General features: G+C 49.9%; 6 protein-coding genes across 6 annotated transcripts; 2 read left to right on the top strand and 4 right to left on the bottom strand.

Moving 5' to 3' along the window:
* Positions 1 to 34: 34 nt before the first annotated feature.
* YTA6 (putative AAA family ATPase) lies at positions 35 to 2311 on the bottom strand (the record flags this gene model as incomplete). The annotated part of the gene is made up of 1 exon (XM_024860361.1): positions 35 to 2311. The coding sequence occupies one exon, from the start codon at positions 2309 to 2311 to the stop codon at positions 35 to 37; it is 2277 nt and encodes a 758-aa protein (XP_024711423.1).
* Positions 2312 to 4052: 1741 nt separating this feature from the next.
* On the bottom strand, positions 4053 to 5834 carry C7M61_005048 (uncharacterized protein; the record flags this gene model as incomplete). Its single annotated transcript, XM_024860360.1, has 1 exon — positions 4053 to 5834. One exon carries the CDS (start codon positions 5832 to 5834, stop codon positions 4053 to 4055), a length of 1782 nt encoding a protein of 593 aa, XP_024711422.1.
* A 1140-nt stretch (positions 5835 to 6974) lies between these two features.
* On the top strand, positions 6975 to 7538 carry C7M61_005047 (uncharacterized protein; the record flags this gene model as incomplete). The annotated part of the gene is made up of 1 exon (XM_024860359.1): positions 6975 to 7538. One exon carries the CDS (start codon positions 6975 to 6977, stop codon positions 7536 to 7538), a length of 564 nt encoding a protein of 187 aa, XP_024711421.1.
* A 95-nt stretch (positions 7539 to 7633) lies between these two features.
* C7M61_005046 (uncharacterized protein) lies at positions 7634 to 9343 on the bottom strand (the record flags this gene model as incomplete). Its single annotated transcript, XM_024860358.1, has 1 exon — positions 7634 to 9343. The coding sequence occupies one exon, from the start codon at positions 9341 to 9343 to the stop codon at positions 7634 to 7636; it is 1710 nt and encodes a 569-aa protein (XP_024711420.1).
* Positions 9344 to 11072: 1729 nt separating this feature from the next.
* C7M61_005045 (uncharacterized protein) lies at positions 11073 to 12836 on the top strand (the record flags this gene model as incomplete). Its single annotated transcript, XM_024860357.1, has 2 exons — positions 11073 to 12418; positions 12584 to 12836. The coding sequence occupies 2 exons, from the start codon at positions 11073 to 11075 to the stop codon at positions 12834 to 12836; spliced, it is 1599 nt and encodes a 532-aa protein (XP_024711419.1).
* Positions 12837 to 13008: 172 nt separating this feature from the next.
* On the bottom strand, positions 13009 to 14496 carry C7M61_005044 (uncharacterized protein; the record flags this gene model as incomplete). The annotated part of the gene is made up of 1 exon (XM_024860356.1): positions 13009 to 14496. One exon carries the CDS (start codon positions 14494 to 14496, stop codon positions 13009 to 13011), a length of 1488 nt encoding a protein of 495 aa, XP_024711418.1.
* Positions 14497 to 14523: the final 27 nt, after the last annotated feature.

Below are 14523 nucleotides of genomic sequence, written 5' to 3'. Positions count from 1 at the left end.
AGGTAAGGCACATATGTAGCTTGTGCTTGCCTGGTTATGCTCCCGAGGATCCGAACTGGGCGGCCCACTTCTCGTATTCGCCTAAACCCTCGCTCGAGACACTCGGTCTGATGTATTTCAAACTCTCAACGAAATCGGAGAGCTGGATAGGACGGATTTCTTCCGTGGGCGTGCTCAAAAGCTTATCGCCCAATGAACGAAGCGGACCCATGGCACTGTCTTTAGCAAGCAACGTGATATCACTTCCACTGAAGCTCTTTGTGAGGTCAACAAGTTTTTCAAAGTCCTCGTCCAGAAGCGTGTGCTTCTGATATTGCAAAAGCTTGGAAATTTGCAACTTCCTCGTTTCGTCTTCAGGAAGCGGAATGTACACACGTTTGGCAAATCTTCTTCTGGCAGCGTCATCAATGCCCCATGGCAAGTTCGTAGCACCCAAAATAAGCACTCGACTCACATCGCCAGCGCTGGAGTCCCTGCCTGCGGCAGCAGATGACAATTCGGACCATTGGACCAAAAACTCGTTCTTGATTCTTCTCATGCTCTCCACTTCGCCCTCTGTTCTTGTGCCGAGAAGCGAGTCAATTTCATCGATAAAGACGATGGAGGGACTCAATTTCCTGGCTAGAAGGAACAATGCCTTCACGAGCTTTTCACTCTCACCGAGGTATTTAGACGTCAAAGAGGATGAGCTGATGGAGAAGAATGTACTCTTCGATTCGGTTGCCACGGCTCTAGCAAGCATTGTCTTACCAGTACCAGGAGGGCCAAAGAGAAGCATACCTCTTGTAGGTTCTCGAAGACCACGGAACAAGTCCGGACGCAAGAATGGATAGACAACCGCTTCCTTAAGTGAGTTCTTTGCACTTTCGAGACCAACAATGTCGTCCCAGTAAACCTCATCACCTCTCACGACAATATCGTTCAAGATCTGGTTTGCAGCGATTTCGTCAATGCCTCTGATCGACTTGATCAAGGCTTCCTGCTCCGAAGGGTTCATGCCATCGGTTTCACCTCCATTAGCAAATTCATCATCGTCGTCGTAACCACCAAGAATATCATCCATTGTGGGAGACATGGGCAAGTCGTCAGTGGCAGCTTTGGCAGCTTGAGGCCGGGCTTTAGGAGCAGCTGCAGCCGCTGGTTTGGTGCCCGGTTTCGTCGCTGGAACGTAATTGTATGTGATGTTGGAGCTCTTCTGGCCTGGTCTGGCGACCTTGGCAGCGGTTTTCTGAGGAGGTGCTGAGCGGGTCTTTTGCAATGGTTTCGTCGTGGCGCTCTTGGCTGCGGCTGTCTTTGCCTGGGATTGTTTGGCCTTGGAGCTGCTTGCAGCCATCATCTTCTTGACGTCGATACGGGCCGGCTGCTGGTAAACGTACTTCTTTGGCGGTGCCGCCACAGGCACGTCGGAGGTGGACTTGGAGTTGTGTGTGATTGCAGGCTTGTCTAGCGAAGCCAGTGGTCTAGGAGGAGATTCAGTGGGTACTGGGGGTGGTTTGGCAGACACCTGTCTGGATCTGGGAGGAGGCGGCGGTGGAGGCAGCTTCTTTAACGTCAAGTCGTTGACCAGCTTGCTGAGGCCGTCATCAAAGAAATGAAGCTCATCGCCGTTCTCATCCTCCAAGTCAATGAGGTTGCTTGTGTTGGAGTTGAACAGGCCATTGGACGTGGACGCCAGATCGTGGGAGTTGAGCCGCTCCCAGTTGCCGTTGCCAGCGTACTCTGTCTGGTCAAAGTCGTCAAACATCACCTCTTCCAGTTTCGCAGGTTGTGGTTTGGCAGGCTTGCTCCACAGCTTCGCCACAGCCGCCTGGACAGTGTCTCTGTTTTTCTGCGATAGCTTGTACGACGCCGGCTGCGGTCTGAGCGACTTCATCATCTGCCTCTGGTTGTTGCTGTTGAGTGATCGGCTGGACGGATTGCTGTTTCTTAGGGAAGGTATGGTCATCTTGTGGTTGGAGGCACCAGAACCGTGCAGCAGCTGGGCCACAGGCTCCGTGGAGCGTTTGCGGCGGCGGTTCTCTTCGTCTAGGCGGAGCTGGATCCTGACCAAGTGTTTGACGTTCTCGTCTCTAATGCCCTTGAGCTCCAGAAGAATGGTCTGCTCGTCCATGCCGATTTTGGACGACTTTTCAAAAATGTCGATCTTGTAGAGCAACAGCGTGTGAAGCGACTTCCAGCCCTTGAGGGCGTCGGCAAAGTGGCCTGTTTCCTCCAAGTGGAGGTTCTTGACAGACAGGTTGCACACATCGTTGTAGGTTTGCTGAAGCTCCTCGAGAACCAGTAGCTGGGGCGGTTTCCTTCTCAGGAACATATGCAATGGATGGTAAAGGAGTGGGTTTTTGGAGGAATGCTGACAATGCTACGGACGGGTGGAGGATGGCCCAGGAGCTGGGGGTGGTACAGATGGATAGCTATTTCTGGCGAGGAGTGTAGTGAATGTATGGAAGCACGCTATGTGCCGGAGTTGTGTTCCAACGGTGGACCAGATGGTTGCTGGGAGGGAGGCAATGGGGAGTTTGTGGTGATTTGAGAAGTGTGATGTGGGAAAGGGGTTTTGTTGTTTTTTTTCCTTTGCAGCTGCTTTGGGCGGTAGGTATTGCTCGTCCGACGCCTGGAGGCACACGAGCGACAAGAAAAACAGCCGAGGCTGAGAGCAAGAGATGAGGTAGAGGTGTCTTGGACGGAAGTCTGCTGGACAAGGAATTCAAGCGATGCAAGAGGGGGGCCCGCCACGGCTATGAGGCCAAAGCGGCGGCCCAGATAGCAGGGCCACATGTGCATGGCAGCACGTCGTACGACAGTCAGCCGTGCCACACATAAAATGTAGTGATATAACGGGATACACGGCGGTTTCCAACCCGCCGCATATTCTGTATAACCACGTTCTTCTGACCGGACAGTTTCAACTACAAGCACATTGCCCATGGCCAAGGCGCCCGCTTCCTCTCTGACAAGTGGGCCTATAGCGTGCCTCCCTAAGTGAATAGGCGAAACACAGGCGTCACGAGCTTCCAGCCGAGGCTGGGCGAGTGGAGGAGGACGCCGAGGTCTGGGCGTGCAACTAGCCGTAATTCTGCAAAAGCCCGGTGTCAACTTTCTGAAGAGCAAAAAAAGTGGGCGCGATGGCTGGTTATATATGTGCGTGTGTGTAGGGCGGGTAACCCAGGGTGAGGGCTGGGGTGGTAGTTAAGGTTGGATTTGCTTTTGATTTAGGTGGGTTGGTTTTTGTGGTTTTTTGATGTGGTTTAGTTTGTAGATTTGGGGTTTGGGGGTATTTTGGGTGGGTTTATTGGATGGTTGTGGGATGGTTGGTGGTGTGAAAGCTACAGTACCGTTTTTGAAGGAAGGAGGGCTGGTAGAGCCGTGGGACAAAGCGTCAGGGTCAATTACGTTTTGAGGAATCTAAAAATATTGCTTTTAGCCAATTTTTTGGGGATTTCGATTTTTGGGGGGAACTCTATTTTGACAGCTATTGTTGGATCTCGGCTAAGTACGCGAAAAGTCAGAAACCAAGGTGGGTTGTGGATGCAACAATGACAAGTTTTTCGACAATGAAGAGCGATTTTGGAGATGAGATGAAAGGTGGGGTCAGCGATTGAAAAGTCTAAATATCATGGAAGAAAGCTGGCGGGGGTTTCAGAAGTATCGTGCTTTAGGATGGTAGAGCCGTGGAAATGGAAAGTAACACATTCAATGGTTTTTACTCTGTCAAGTGAAACGACATAAAAAAAAAAAAAAAAAATAAAAACCACACTCCGATTGAAGTGTAATACAACATCAATGAAGAAACAAGTCCTCTCCAGTACCCCAAGTAGTGCTATTGTGTACCACCATAATGGCCGCAAACTACCAACACTATACTCCACCTACACCATCACCAAACAGCGTTCCCATACCATCTGCCTAAACCAACCCAACTCCTCTTTATCAATCTCCCTCTACATCGCTCTTCCAATTTTATTTATTTTTTTCTATTTTTTTTATCTTTTTAGTTTTTTTTTTTTAACTTTTTTAGTTTTTTATATATTCTTTTTTTTTCTCCTTCGACCACCCTACTTTGGCTGGGTGTGCTCGTAGAGCTCGATGAAGGCCACCTTCACCAGGTAAAGAAGCTCCTCCTGGTGGCTAAAGGCATTGGTCAAGTCTCCGTAGTGGCGGCCGAGCTCGGTCTTGGCGGAGTCCATGTTCAAGTTCCTGAAGCAGAAGACCCTCTCCATAAACTCGTCACGGCCCAATTGCATCGAGAGGTTCTTGCGGCCCTCGGCGTCCAAAGAACGACAGTGTCTTCTCAAAAACTGGGTGAAGGCGGAGCTGATCTTCTTGACGAAGTACTCCATCTGCTTCAGCTCAGACTGGAACTTGTCCAGGTTGACCTTGAAGGTCAGAGCTAAAGAGTCAATGAGCTGTCTGACATCTTCTTCGGCGGCATCAAGAGCATAAAGGCGCTTGCCAAAGTCGAAAAGACGGAGGTTCTGGCTCAAGGGAAGGTAGCCTTCGGTGAGCTCCAGACTCAAAGAGTCCAACTCCGCAGCCATACCTTTTGCTACCGCCAAATGACGGCTGATTTCGCCGCCGATGCTGAGATATTGCTGGAAATAAGCAAGATAATCGTTCATTACCGGCTGGGTGAAGGAGTTGGTGAGGAAACGGAACGCCTCGCCAAACTGGCCCAAGGCTCTGCTGACGTCTGCCTTGTACTTTTGCGTATTGACAGCGGGGAATTTAGTGTCCTTGAGCAAAGCATCAAGCCTGGCGTTGGCCTCAGCGTAGTTGAAGAACTCGTTGTCTTCGGTGGGGGAAGTGTGCTGAGGAGGATCCAGCTTGAGCTTGTGTGAAAGGATACTCTGGACCACCTTAGGGCGTTTGGGTGGTGAAGTGCCGAGAGCCGCTGGAGCGTCGTCTGAATTAAAAACAATAATTTCAGGTGTCTCAGCGAAGGAGACCCGGGAGACCTGGGAGTTTGCAGCCAAGGCCTTGGGGTGCTGTCTCACGAACTCCCGGGTTCTGGCAGTGTACTCCATATCGCCGACGCCCACAAGCGGTCTTATTTTTTTGGAGGCCAAGGCGGTCAATTCGGAAAGATCGACGTCGATGCCTGGCTCGGGGGTGACCAGAAGAACTGGTGTGGTATCCAGAAGAGCTGGTGTGGATGGGTTCTGGTTTCTGAGCGGAACCACAGCACTAGAGGCCGTTTGCTGGGAAGCGACTCTGGCCAAGTGGAAAGCAAAAATTTTGTAAGTGCTTCTGGGGAAATTTGGCCAGATGGTGAGGCCCGTGGGCTTTCCAGTAATGAGGTTCCTCAAGGCATCCAATGCGAGAAGGGTCCTGCTGGTTCTGGCGCCAGGAAGGCTCCGAGACCGGGACAAGGCGGTGAAGCATTTTTTCAAATTTCCTGAAACGTGGGAAAAGTGGAAATTTTCCAGGGTCACGCCGGAAGCTGGTTGAACGAGGTCCTCGTCGTTTTGGGAAACTGCAGCACCGGGGCTGTGGGCAGAGTCCACATAGAACTTCTCCAAAAGGCCGTCGTCTGGATGAAGCGTAAGAGACACAAACTGGACGGCAGCAGGCTCTGTTCCAGCGTTTTGCTGCATGGGCATCTTCTCGTTTCTGGACATTCTGGAGTATCTGCGTCTGGAACCCCAACGATGGGGAAAGGAGAAACGCAGAGACAAATAGAATTTTTGTGCGGTCGATTTAAAAGCATTTTTGATCTTCCTGAAGAAGGAAGGGTTGGCTGGAGGCTCCGAAGGGAGACCTCTCTCGCGGAGTCTGTGAGCAGTTTGCAACTTGTCGAAGAAGCTTGGGGAGGCTGCGTGGTGGCGAGAAAAAAGCATTGTGATGTGGTGGGATGGAGAAGAAAAATCGGTCGGGGGAGGGCCCGTATTTATGTTGTTTTGGCGATGTTGGAGTTGCCCATTGGGGTGGTGGTTCGTGGAAGGTGGTGGATGATGCGGTGGGTCAGGCGTGGTGGTGGAGGGCGAGAGGGGAAGGTGGAAAAAGGGGAGTTTTGGTTTTTGGAAGGTGTAGATGGTGGAGGGAGGCTGGAGTTGCCGTGTTGGTAGGAGTAGTCATGGATCATCACCAGGGCGAGGAGAGAGTCATTTAGAGGGTACTTTATTTTTTTGGAAGAAGGGCAGGGAAGATTCGAGAGGAGGTAGAGGAATGGTGGAGAAGAAGGGGTTATTTTGGTTTCCGGAGAAATTTTAGTTTTGGTGGGTTTTTGGTGCTATCTTGGGTGGTAGGTCTTTTTCGCAGCCATTACCAGAGTGGTCAAGATGGTGAATATACGAGTTGCAGGGAATATCTCGAAAAGTAGACAAAATGGTGAATTATGTAGAATTTTTGTACATTGTTAGCCTATCATTATTTGTTTACCATCTTTTTCTGTAGTTTTTATAAAGTTGAGTCGACATGTGTAATTACATTAACCAATGTAACGAGTACGCCATGTCTTGGGTTTATAGAGCGAGACGTTTCACAGACGAACTCGCTATGTAGATTCGGAGCTTTATCGATCAGAATTAAGATACTATTGAATTTCAAGCACTCAAGTAAGTTTTTGAATATTACTACATCTTCACCGCACAACTTCTGGAGAGTACCACTACATCAAAATTGCTTAAGTCAGCGATTTCACAATGCTATGATTTTTTTAACCTTTAATCGGAATTTAAGAGAAATGAAAACGGTATATGGAAAGTATCTACGAATTTTACCGACCAATATATGTGGACCAAACTGAGAGTCTTTAGGCACCTTAACACACATACATTACACACCACCCAACCAGAAAAGCAGCCCAATAACGAAACCCACACAACAAAACCTACACATCCAAACCCACAACAAAACTCCTCTTTAAATCTCCCAAATAACATAAATCCATGGTATTACCGCCACCTCCCACGTGACTATCACACGACCAGACCGATTACCCAGATAGGCAGTCTCCACATTTCAACTACTCCATCACCATGAGCTTGACCATCTACGATACGCTTGAATACGCTGGACTGCGGCTTCTCGACATAATAGCCTTTGTTTTAAGCAACATCATCGTTGCCACCGGCTATGCTTTTGTCAACTATCCAAACGCCTCCACCCTTGTGCTCTCGGTGTTGACATTGTACATCTTCTACAAGATGATCCGAAGAATCGTGCGTTTCTGGTTGAACATGATGGTCGCCATGATAAAGTTCACTGTGATCATGCTCTTTTTGACCGTGCTTGCTGCTGTGTACGTGCGTGGCTTCAACAGGTTCTTCACCAAGGATATCTACTTCCTCAAGGAGCTTTTCACCAGCCAGGCCGAGGCGTCTGATTTCCTGTTCAAGCAGTATGCTTACAATTTGATGGACGACGACAGATTTGAGTTTTTGCACGGCGCCAGGGACTTTTTCGAAGGAAGCAGTTTTCTGATTGACGATTCATACGAATACGGCGAAACCTACGACCAGTTCAAAAACGTTCTCAACGACGCTATTGGCGAGGACGGCTTCCAGCAGCTCAACGCCCTCTTCAACAACCGCAACCACTAGACCCGAGGTTGCCCGGGCGTTTCTGAAATGTGTATATTTATTCGATGCATGGGTACTCCAGGGAGTTTCTATTAATCTTTGAGTTCTTCTGATGATTACTCCTTCTTTTCGGTGACCGACTCGGCTTCCTTGTCCTTCTTCTTTTCCGGCTGCTGGTCAAGACACTGGAGGCCTCTGTCCTTGACCAAACACAGTAGAATGAGACAAATGGCAAGCAAGGGAATCGTGAAGTAAAAAACGTTTCTGATCGACGTCATGTACATGCTCCTGACGGTGTCCTTCTGAGCTTCCGTGAGCCCGCTAAGATCGGCCTTGGTGTAAATGTTCGCCTTCAAGTTGATCAAAAACAGACTAGGCACATTCAGACTGCCGAGCTCCAGGTTAATTTCGTTGATCAACGAATTGGAGATGATCAAGGTGGCACAGGCAACGCCCAAAGCACCTCCAAAAGCTCTCAAGACGTTTCTGGTGCCGATAACAACGGCTCTTTGCGCCATAGTGGCATTGGCCTGGACTGCAACCATGGTGGGCTGGAAAATGAAACCCACACCGACGCCCATGACTAAAAGAGAGCCGATAATCATGCCGCTGCCTGTGTTTTCCTTCCATGCTATCGTCATGCCGGCTCCTGTAAGCCAGAACAGGTATCCGCCAATCAAAACGTGGATCCAGTGGCCAGAATAGGATATGATGGTTCCAGCGGTGATGGACATGATGGCTTGCATGAGCACCAAGGGAAGCAAGTAGTAGGCCGAGTGCAAGGCGTCCTGGCCCATGACCAACTGGAAGTAGTAGGAGACGATGAACAAGAAGCCAAAGTACGCAATGCCGTACAAGAAGGTGGACAAGAGCAAGACGCTCAAGGACCAGTTTTTGAAGATGTACACCGGGATCATGGGCAATTCGGGCACCTTCCACTCCACGATGAGGAACACAATGCAGCACACTCCGCCAACGACGAACATGGCAATCACCAAGTCGCTATCCCAGGCGTATGTGGAGCCTCCTCCGCTGATGGGGATCAAAAGAAGCGTCAAGCCGGCGGTTGCAAAAAAAATCCCAATATAGTCGATTTTCTTCCACTTCTCTCTCATGGAGAGCACCAGCTGACCCTTTCTGTTGTCCTCGGTGACAAAGTACACAATGACAAGCACAACAAACATGATTGGGGGAAGCGTTCTGTAGAAGTTTCTCCAGGTGGAGTGCTCCACATAAAGCGCCATGATGATAGGACCCACGGCGTTTCCAATACCCACAGCACTTCCCATGATTCCTTGAAACTTGCCCCTCTGTTTGAGCGTCACCACGTCACTCAAAATCACCATTCCCATGGACTGCGTTCCGCCAACGCCAATACCTGCAAAAGCACGAAATACGTAGTACTGGGGTCCCGTTTGTGCAAATCCACAGAGCATATTGGCCACAAGAAGCATCCCGAGGGAGCCCATGAGCATGTTTTTTCTGCCGAAGATGTCGGCAAAACGGCCGAATAACACCTGGCAAACACAGTTGGCCAAAAGCGACGAGGTACCAGCCCAGTTGATGGAATTTTCAGCTCCTAAGTCACTGGCGATCGCTGGAAGAGCCACCGTGGGGGAGGTCTGGTCCAAAAAGCACACAAACAAGCAGAAAGCGTTCACTAGTAGGCAAATCACAAGTTTCTTTCTGGGAAGGAGGTTGACGTGAGAATTGCCGAGTCTGTCTTCGAGGTCTCTCTTGAGAGGCATCTTCTCCGAGGGTTCTTCGCTGGAACACCTCTCGTGGTTTGAGGATTCATGATTTGGCAAATCCTTGATGTTTGACATTTTGCTTGACCAGCAAGCCACACGGGAAAACAAGGAGTATATATATTTCCCTGAGTTGCGTTGATGGTGGAGTTCGGAGTATGCTCGGTGATGCGCGTGGTATAGCCGAGCGTGGTTTGAGTTAGAGGGAGGGCAAAGCGGGCTGTATAGAGAGAATCGGAAAAAATTAATACCATATTTGAAATCACGGAGGCCCCCGGATCAAAATGGTATTTTTAAATTCTCTAAATCACCGTTTCGGTGAATTTTTCAGGTGGGGCAGGGAAGTGCGAGCGTCGGCTCCGAAACGATCGCTCCATTGTAATGTGGGGCGGGAATCTAGTGCCCCTCTCCGAGAAGCCAATGAATGCCGTGCAAAATGAAAGCAGGTCATTGACGAAGTGTGACTCAGGCGAGGTGGAATTGAAGGAGGAAGAAAGAAAGAATGTGAAATTTGGGTAGAATGGTGATGTACTGGATGGTTGGTGAAGTGCTTGTGGTGAAGGTGAGGAAGGTTCAAGGAAGAGCATGTAGAGGGTGATTGAGATTCACCGATTTTGCTGATCTAGATTAACTGATTTGGGATATTTACAATTTGATCAGATTTATAGGTTTGAAGAATGTCATGGAGAATTTGAGAGTATTTGTAAGGAACTTAGAGCCTAGAGCCTCGAGCCTAGGTCTCAAAGATTGATAAGCCAAAATCCGGATAAACCTTGAGAAATGTTGACAATTCCAAAACGCTAGGGTCATTGATCTCCTTTAAGCAAATGTGGGTCTGAAGGGGAATGGGCCGAGATGGGATTACAAATATACGCTGTGCATCTGAGCAAAGATAAGCAGCACAATGGATATTGAGGAACTGAATGACTTTTAGATGCACACGACAGAAGAGGGATTTGAAAAATTCACCCGAGCTATTTGCTTCACTTTTAGATTTTTGAATGAATTCACATTTCGACTTTATAGCCCATATCAATAACCCACTTGTCTAACATGCTCTCACTAGAATCGCAATTATATATGGGTCCACAATCGTCACACTAAAAGTCCCAACAATACCAGAAACCGTCTCTACTCTTCCCTTCTCGTTTATTAGAACGAACTTTCCACTATGCCTTAATCGAATTTCGTCAAACAGCCACTTGTCTGACCTATCTCAAACCATCCAAATGCGAAACACCATATCCATACGAGCCTACCGGGATATTCGGAACACCAACCAGTCTACACCAATACGGTCATTTTTCCCAATTAGCCCCGATTTCCTGTAGAAGCCAATTTTTCCAAAATCACCGCCAAACCACATCACCGCAATCAGCCCCACGGAAACACGCCATTTCGCAGCCATGTTTCAGATGCATCTAGCCGAGGTACAGCATTTAGATCCACCCAGTGGAGGGTCAGTTGAACAAGGAGCCAGAGTTTTCGAAAGTATAGCACAACTCAACTTCTAAACTAATTATATAAAAAAAATTGAATCACACTCTCCCTTTAGAATATCTACCCAATAGACCCCCTCTTCATTGCTCATCGCACATACCCACCTCTTCAAAAACCCACTGAACACACCCCAAACACCCCAATCAGGCCAATTCCGTGCCGCTATCACCGTCAACCAACAATATCCTCCACCAAAACAAAATAAAAATACAATGGTGCCTTGGCAGCCACGTTGAATCACGTGCGCACATCAGCACTATATGTGTAGCATCTTCAGCGTCAAGCAACAAGCACTCTTCTTTCAGCAATGGTCAAAGACACACAGTACTACGACATTTTGGGCGTCGAGGTGACCGCCACAGAGGTCGAATTGAAGAAGGCATACAGGAAACAGGCCATCAAGCTCCATCCTGACAAGAATGGCAACGATCCTGAAGCAGCAGCCAAGTTTCAAGAATTGGGCGAAGCGTATGGCATTTTGCAGAATCCCGACCTGAGAGCTGCTTATGATGAATTGGGAGTTGAAGGCATGAAGGAGACCAAGGCCGGTGCCGAGGCTGCCGACATTGATCCTGCTGAGTTCTTCAAGATGATCTTTGGAGGCGACAGTTTCAAGGACTGGATTGGCGAATTGTCCATGTTGAACGACATGGCCAAAACAGCCGACATTATGGGCGAAGGCGAGGAGGAGACCGAGGAGACAGAGAAGCAGGCCGAGGAAGCAGGCCAGAAAATGCAAGATTTGTCTGTCAATGAGAAACAGCAGGATCTGGCTGTAGGGGCTCATACTGGCGAGGGCCGCTACACCGAGTTGAACAACGAGATAGAGCAGAAGAAGAAGCACAAGGCCAAGCTCAGAAAGGAGCAGCGTGAGAAGCTCGAGCAGTTCTACAAGGAGTCGCAGGAGGCCAAGGAGAAGCGTGTTTCCGAGTTGTCCGAGAACTTGTTGAACAGAATTGAGAAGTACAGGGTGGCGGCTGGAAACGAGGACGCCTTGAGACAGTACACGTCCAAGCTTCGAGAGGAGCTCGAGGACTTGAAGGTGGAGTCCTTTGGTATCCAGCTTTTGCACTTGATCGGTAAGACCTACACGGCGCAGGCCAAGGCCACGATTTCGGCTTCCAAGACGTTTGGCATCACCAAGATCTACACGTCCATGAAGACCAAAACCAACAGAATGAAGTCGGGTTTCTCGATCATCAAGACGGCTCTTGACGCTCAGGCTTCTGCCGAGGAAATGGTCCAGGAACAGGCCAAGTTGGAGCAGGCAGGCGTCGAGCTCACCGACGAGGACAAGTACAAGCGTATGGAGCAGGAGAGAATCATGACCGGCAAGTTTTTGAAGACGGCATGGGCCTCTACGAAGTTTGAGCTCACGGGCGTTTTGAACAAGGTCTCCCACCGTGTTTTGAACGACAAGAGCCTCCCCAAGAAGGAGCGTGTGGCACGTGCCGAGGCGGTGCTTTTCATTGCCAAACAGATGTTGCAGACGGAGAGAACTCCCGAGGAGGACGAGGAGGCCCAGATTTTCGAGGAGATGATGGCCGACGCCTCCGCCAAGAAGTCACGTGGCCAGCACGCCAACATGAGCGAGAGAGACTTTGAGCAGTACTTCCAGCATTACGACCCGGAGGAGGAGCTGCCTGAGAAGAAGTGAGCTTCTTGCTTGAAATTGGCTGCGAAATAGTATGAAGCAAGCGGTGTGGCCTGCATACAGCGTGCGCTCAGTCTTTCGCAGGCCAAAAGTGAGAAAGACTTTATCGCTGACTAACTTGATTCTCCTCAACTAGACTTACATATCATGGCGCCAAATTCAAGACAGGTACTTGGCCTCTACAAGAAGATGCTAGAGAAGGCGTACAAGTTCGACAACTACAACTTCAGAGAACACGCCAAGCGCAGAATCCACGACTCGTTCAAGGCGAACAAGAACGTGACCAAGGAGGAGGAGATCACCTCCTTCTACAACGAGGCGATCAACGAGTTGGCCATGTTGGAGAGACAGTCGACGATCTCGCAGATGTTCACGTTGGACAAGCTCGTTGTTGAGCCTTTGAAGAAGCACCACTGAGCCGGGAAAGGCAGAAACTGAGCCGGAGTGCTGGCGACTTGTACAAAGATAATGGGACGATTACACGAATCTAGCGCTGCCATTGCAGAAACGACGACACGGAGTTAATAAACACTTGGTTGATATACACTGGTATGATGACTTACTGTAGACCCTACTAACCCTGATTCTACTAACCGCGAGGCATGTCCCATGCTTCCCTGAGCTTGGCTCCTGCCTCAGCATACTCCTGGACTTCCGCCTCGGTGATTTCCGGGAACTCTCTTCCCACGGGCTCCTGCCCTTTCAAAGTGCCTAGAGCCGTGAGAGTTCTCATATACTCAAGAGCATCTGTGGCTCCGATGGTGTGGTATGCTCTGCGTTCTCCTTTCTCCTGGAGCCGTTTTTCCGCCCACAGAAGCTGTTCTTTTCTTTCAGGCAAGCTGACTCTGCTGGCAAGGTAGCGGGCGGCCAAAATAGCCTGGTACTCGAAAGCCCGGAACGAAATGGCGTCGGTGGGTACACCCAAAATGACCAAAAGCGGCTCGTTGATGAAGAAAGTGTGCTGGTACAACGAGGGCAACACCAAGCCGTTGCGGGCAATGTCGCCGTATTCTCGCCGGAGAAAGGGGAACAGAAACTGGTAGCCTGTGGCGTAGACGATGTGGTCTGGGTTTTGCACCTCGGAGCCGTCCTCGAAAACCACGGAAAAACCGCCGTCTTTGAGCTCGATTCCACGGATTCCGGGCTTGATCTCCACATTGGGCCGCCTCGTCTTGCGCTGCTGCATCGTCACTTCTCGAATCAGCTGGTACACCTTGGAAGCGGTGTCTGCAGCGTATTTTGTCAAATCGGCACCCAGCGCTCTGGCACCCACCACCACGACCGTCTTGTCTTTATAAGGCGCCAGGTTACGGTAGTACTTGGCGTGCTGGACGACGCTGGGCCATTGTTCTTGCACTTTTTCAAGACCTGGTGTGGCTGGAATAAACGGTACATGGTAGTGTCCCGTGGCAACCACCACAGCGTCGAATTTCTCCTGGTACCACTCCTCGGTGCTGTCCTGGAGCAGATGGCGCAACGTGAGCAAAAACTCGTACGGGATCTGCTTGTCCTGGTTCAAGACTCGCTGCACATCCTCCACTGCGGTGTTGGTGACAAGCTTGACGGTGGAATTCTGCAGATGACGGCCGATGTACCGGTCGATATAGTTTCTGACGTCGCCCCGGTCCGCGTACTTCTTCTGTTGGCCCGGCAACCACGCCTTTTCGTCGCTGTACGTCATCATGTTCTCGATGATGTTGGTGAGCATGCCGTTGTAGCAGGGCGTGTGGACGAAACGCTCCTGGTTTTCGGAAAAACGGCGTATTTTGGCGCTTCCGAGTGGCTCCTCGTTAAAAGGATTCTGCAATGGCGGATCAAGCACCTCTGTCAGAGCTCCAGCCTTGATAAGCTCATGGGCTGCATTGGGGCTTTCGTCAAGCACCCAAATCCCGCCGTACGTGTCTCTTCTTTCGAAAAGCACGATCTCGTCAAACTTTTGCTCCTTGACCAAGGTGTCCAAGGCTATAGCGCCCGAGGCTCCTCCGCCAATGATGGCGATTCGTTTGATCTGACCATCGGGTACCGCTACTGGAGTATGCAAGTCCTGGAGAAAATCAGGCACTACGGTCGAGGGCATGAGAAACGGGTGGGATGAAAATTTTCA

The sequence above is a fragment of the Candidozyma pseudohaemuli genome (genome assembly GCF_003013735.1).
Source record: "Candidozyma pseudohaemuli strain B12108 chromosome Unknown scaffold00021, whole genome shotgun sequence".
NCBI classification, from domain to species: domain Eukaryota; kingdom Fungi; phylum Ascomycota; class Pichiomycetes; order Serinales; family Metschnikowiaceae; genus Candidozyma; species Candidozyma pseudohaemuli.
The sequence above is the reverse complement of the archived record's forward strand: the minus strand, read 5'-3'. Positions and strand labels throughout refer to the sequence as shown.